A 5,347-nucleotide genomic window follows, 5' to 3' on the forward strand; every position below is an offset into this window, starting at 1 on the left:
ATTTTTTCTGAGTGTTCGATCTTTGTATTAATAATTATAACAAACTAATGAATTTATTGTTTCTCAAAATATTCTCCGTTAGCGTAATGCACTTTTTCATACGACTGAACCAATTTTGAAAACATTTGTGCCACTCCTGCGTAACAATCTGTGGAACATATTTTTCATACTCTTCGACAGCCTCTTCAGACGATGAAAATCGTTGACCGCGTAACTTGTTCTTAATTTTTTGAAATAAATAAAAGTCACAAAGTGCCAGGCCGGGACTGTACAAGGGATGGCTCATAAGGTCAACGTTGTTCACCTTCAAAAATTCATTTGTTTGTCTGGCCGTGTGAGAACTGGCATTATCGTGGTGCAAGATGATACGGCATTGACGGTCATTTTTACGGAGTTTGTCATTGACTTACAAATAAATGGACGACGGGTCTAATACAAAAACCAAAAAAAATGTCCAAGTCAACCTATTTAAACGTAGTGACATGTCAAGGAATATGAAAAAGCTAAAACGTTGAATTTAAATTGTAATGTCATCGCAGTACTGTCTAATTTTGCTTGCTTCGCTGTCAGTCAAACAAACGAAGACTAGAGCGTGAAAGACGCTCTGTATACGATTTTAACGCCCTATAAGTTCGGACACTTTTTAGCGCGGACCCGACGTCCATATAATTGTAAGTCAATAGAGTTTGTCAATAACTTCCGGCAAACAAATGGTCGTGTACCAATCATTATTCACGGTACGATTCTCCAAAGCAACAGTAGCCACGTGTCCAATTTTCTTAAAGAAAGAAGCAATCATCCGCTTAGAGGCACTTTGCACGCGCGCCACTTTGGTTGGTTTCGGCTCATCTCGAAAGATCCATACGCTCGATTGCTGCTTTGTTTTGGGATCGTAACTATAGATCCATGTTTCGTCACCTGTTACTATGTCCCACACCAAATTTGACGCCCCTTCGCTGAATCTGATAAGTATGGCATTGCACCAAGCGATGCGATTCGTTTTTTGAGCCTCAGTCAAATTGTGTGGGATCCACCGAGAGCACAGCTTTTTCACACCCAAATGTTTGTGTAGTATTGATTGTATTTGACTCATGCCTATGCCTAAAGATGCCTGAATCTCATGGTATGTCACATGCCTGTCTGTTTTGATCATACGGCGCACAGCATTGATGTTTTTGTTGTTCACAACAATAGACGGGCCACCATCACGAAATTTGTCACTGAGATTCACACGACCGCGTTTGAATTCTGCAAACCAGCTATAAATAGTCGTCTTGCATGGTGCTTTATCGCCAAAAGCAGTTTGAAAAGCTCCGCTGAGCTGTTAATTTACACTTAAAGTCGTAGAAAATCATACTACGAAAATTTTCACGAGTTAAATTCATGGTGATGTAGACAACTAATTTCTAAAATGACCCCACAATGTAAACACAAGTGACAGTCAGATGAAACAAACTGTATTCTACAGCCAAAGAGTTCCATTTTCAAACATCAGTCATCAGTCAAATTAGTCAATAGGTATAGACAACAATATGAATAACTTTTACATTATATGGAAGGTAATTAAGGTAAGGTAGTAAGGCAATTAGCCACCAGTTAACGCACATAAACATCACGACCGTAAACGAAAGCACTGACAATTAACTTAATTATTAATACATCCTTATAAGGTTTGCCCAAACCTGTGTTGGTGAATCAGTGTAAAACATAAGTGCAGACATCATCTCTGGCAGCGAAGTAGGCGATTCGACCAGTCTCTTGGCGAATGCTTTGAGCACTCCTTTGGCCTTCTCCCGCTCGCATTCCCCGCCTTCTGGGGCAGCGCTTTTGTCTGCATATGCTGCGAGACGTTGCAAGTTATGACACGAGACGCTGTTGCCAGACGGCTCTGCTCCATCTTGATCTATAAAATAGTAAGTAACCTACCATAAGTATCTAAAGTACAAAAGGCATTTGGAAGACATACTTTGACTTTCACTTAAATTAATACTACCTGTAAAGATTTATTTCAATGGTTTGTAAAATTGGACTTGAGCTGTTCAAATAAATCTCACCTTCTTTCAACCGTAACAACACAGTAGAATCCTCAGTGGAACAATTAAAGTACCCTCCATTAGTCTTGTCCCAGAATAAATCATCCTGTTTCTTTTGTAACTCGCGAGCCCAGTTAAGCCAACTAGCATCCAATGATGCTTCATACAAATCTAGAAGACCTTTAATCAGGAAGGCATAGTCATCCAAAAATCCTTTAATTGGTTGTTCACTAAAACAACAAAAGTATATGGTATAAATTTCTATCGATAATATAATCTATAATCGATAATGATATGTAAGGAAATACATACGTGTTTAAAATTGTGCCATCCCCACCAGTGTAGCAAGAATGTATCAGATTTTTTGTGTTTTCGTCATACAAGTATTTCTTTATAAAGTGCGCGGTTTTAATGGCGTCATCTATGTAATCCTTTTCTCCCAAACCTTGTCCAGCTCGCGCCAGACCTGCCATCATTAATCCATTCCATGAACAGAGTATTTTTGTGTCCAAATGTGGTCGAGGTCTTTTCTGCCTTGCCTCATACAAAATATCAATACATTCCTGAATAACTTTATTGAATTCATCCAATGACAAACCGAACTCTGTAGCAGACTGTTGTTTATCACCATAAATTATTAAAACATTCTTGCCAGTCAACTCTTTATGGGGGTCACTTTCAGAACCAATATTTCCATCTTCTTCTACACTAAAATATTCACAAAATACATCAAGATACGAGACATTTTTGATCATTTTATTATTTAAAAGATCTTTTAATTCTTTATATTCCCAGACACAGAACGCCCCTTCCTTCTTATGAGGGGCTCCATAGTACGGGTATGAGTCAGCATCTTCGGCACTGTAAAACCCTCCAGTTTCGTGCCTCAGATCCCTATTTACGTATTTAATAATATCGCGCACTACTTCAGCATAAAATTCCTCTTTAGTTGCAACATATGCATCAGTGTAAGCAACTGTTAACTGGGCTTGATCATAAAGCATTTTTTCAAAGTGTGGCACATGCCAATCATTGTCTACTGAATATCGTGCAAAACCACTGGACACATGGTCATGTATTCCTCCTTTAGCTATTTTAGTCAAGGTGTGCAAACACATTTCAAGACATTTCTTCCCATCAGGGTGAGACTTGTCACGGGCATAATAATGAAATAAGAAATTGAATATAGATGCTTGTGGGAACTTTGGAGCTGTGCCAAATCCACCAAAGTCTGGCTCATACATCTGTTGATATCTACGAACACACTTCTCCCAAGTTGCTTCCCCAGGAAGAGAAGTAGGCGTGTCTGTATCTACAATAGCAATTCTTTGTAAGGCATCTAAAATGTTGGCACTGGCATCCACAAACTGTTCTTGGTTTTCTTTCCACTTCTTCGCAAGTGAAAGAAGAACAGTTTTAAAACCAGGCCTTCCCCAACGATCTTCAGGTGGGAAGTAGGTGCCACCAGTGATGGGACGCAATTCAGGTGTTAAAAAAACAGACATTGGCCAGCCACCTCCTCCAGTAGTAGCCATGACAAAGAGCATGTAAATCCTGTCAATGTCGGGTCTCTCCTCACGGTCCACTTTAATATTTATAAAGTGTTCATTCATGATTTTAGCAACTTCTTCACTTTCAAAAGATTCCTTCTCCATAACATGACACCAGTGACAAGTGGAGTAACCAACTGAGAGAAAGATTAGTTTATTTTCAGCCTTAGCCTTATCTATAGCTTCTTGGCACCAAGGGTACCACTGAACGGGGTTATGAGCATGTTGGAGTAAGTACGGTGATTTCTCTGTAATCAACCGGTTTGTGTGTTTTGGTTCCACTGGGGTTGTATCATTGTTAGGGGCAGCCATTTTAATTATGTTTTCACTGATACTTCTTGTTAGTGGAGGTTTCGGTAAATTGCTTGGTGCAAACGAAGATAGTCTGCAATAATTTTCATTCCTACATTTATTTGTTGAAATATTACAGCATTTTTTTAAAATACAAATCACAAAGTATCTAAAATATTAATAACTCAAAAATACCTTTAATATTTAGGTAATATTTTCAAATCAATATAAAGACAATGTCAGTTAGTATTTATTCTTTTCTTTATTTTAGTTCAAAGTACTGCAAAAAAACATTAATTCATGAGTAACATAGTAATGAAGCTGTTAGAAGGTCAAGGATGTATCTGTTAAAGAGTGTCTTGTTCAAAACTACAAACAATTCCACTTCCAGCATGTACACTAGGTTTAAAATACTATAGTGTAAAGTATAATTTTGTATTGTATTGTAAAGGGGATGAGGGTTATTAAGAATATACTTACACTGTAGGCACCTACAAAAATAATATACAGCTATGACAAATTAAAAAATGTAAGATTCTTTAAATGGAAATCAGTGTGAGTCAGTAATATATATTCAACATATAAATCTTTGATTTCCATTGAAAGTACGAAGTCACGCCAACAATATCTCAAATGCATTGAATATAAATTCAATACACCAACAGTTACTAAGGACTCCAAGGCCACGAGTTTTATTGATCTAACATTTGCATTAATGGAAAATTCGGTCAGTTAGGTTTTCGAACCTTCTTACATAATTTTACGTATGTATTTTGACTCCTTTCTCTCTTAAAATCACTTGTAAACAAAAACAAGGTCATGTAACAGTACTGAGATATAAGTAGTATCTGCCGATATTTCGCAACAACAACATGAAACGATTATCTGCTCTCGTTTAAGTAACTCATATCTATTTATTTGTTAGTTAATGAAGCAACCATTACCTTTTGGATTGGCCTAAATCTTTATGACAGCACACCGGGTTCGGAAGAACTTGCTCCTTATTGCAATTTTGGCTTATATTTATATTTTTCAACCTGCTATCTCCAGTTGAAAGACGCCGCAACAGCAGCACAGCACGGCCAGTAGGCATAATAATAATGTAAGAACGTAATATTCACTGGTTTCACGGCATTAAATTTAGCGTAGTAAGTCTGCACAAATTACGACGACACCAAAAAAGAAACAAAATATTTTGGTCAGTTTGACTTTTGGATGATTTTTTTAATATTAGTTTTACGGCATCGGAATAAATCCATAGTAGAGCGTATGATTTTTTTTTTCTTCTTTCCATAAAGGAAAAGGCAAAGGTTTTACACCATACAGCCAAGTCTTGGTACATTATTCTTTTTTGGTACATGAAGTTGAATTATGTTTCTGTAAATATGGCCGCCACAAAGAGGATAGGCAATTTGAGGCGGCGTGTTTGGATTGACTCGGGATTCCTTAGAACGGGCCGATACGGGTATTTTA

At 37.4% G+C, this 5,347-nt stretch overlaps 1 protein-coding gene across 3 annotated transcripts in view; it reads right to left on the bottom strand.

Annotated features, from left to right (window-relative positions):
- The window catches only part of LOC113228473 (spermatogenesis-associated protein 20), a 13,859-nt gene extending 8,783 nt beyond the window's left edge, over positions 1-5,076 (bottom strand). The window contains exons 1-5 of one of the 3 annotated variants that reach the window (XM_026461794.1): positions 4,819-4,878; positions 4,070-4,154; positions 2,346-3,968; positions 2,055-2,263; positions 1,683-1,903 (exon numbers count right to left, since the gene is read on the bottom strand). In XM_026461794.1, coding sequence (XP_026317579.1) covers positions 1,683-1,903; positions 2,055-2,263; positions 2,346-3,895 — 1,980 coding nt within the window. In that variant the 5' untranslated portion in view covers positions 3,896-3,968; positions 4,070-4,154; positions 4,819-4,878. Of the gene's footprint in view, positions 1-1,682; positions 1,904-2,054; positions 2,264-2,345; positions 3,969-4,069; positions 4,155-4,818 lie in introns of all 3 variants that reach the window. The other 2 variants (XM_026461791.1, XM_026461793.1) reach the window with 2 other exon arrangements.
- Between the last annotated feature and the right edge of the window lie 271 nt (positions 5,077-5,347).

This window comes from Hyposmocoma kahamanoa, unplaced genomic scaffold (genome assembly GCF_003589595.1).
Source record: "Hyposmocoma kahamanoa isolate Upper Pololo Valley unplaced genomic scaffold, ASM358959v1 232, whole genome shotgun sequence".
Lineage (NCBI taxonomy): Eukaryota > Metazoa > Arthropoda > Insecta > Lepidoptera > Cosmopterigidae > Hyposmocoma > Hyposmocoma kahamanoa.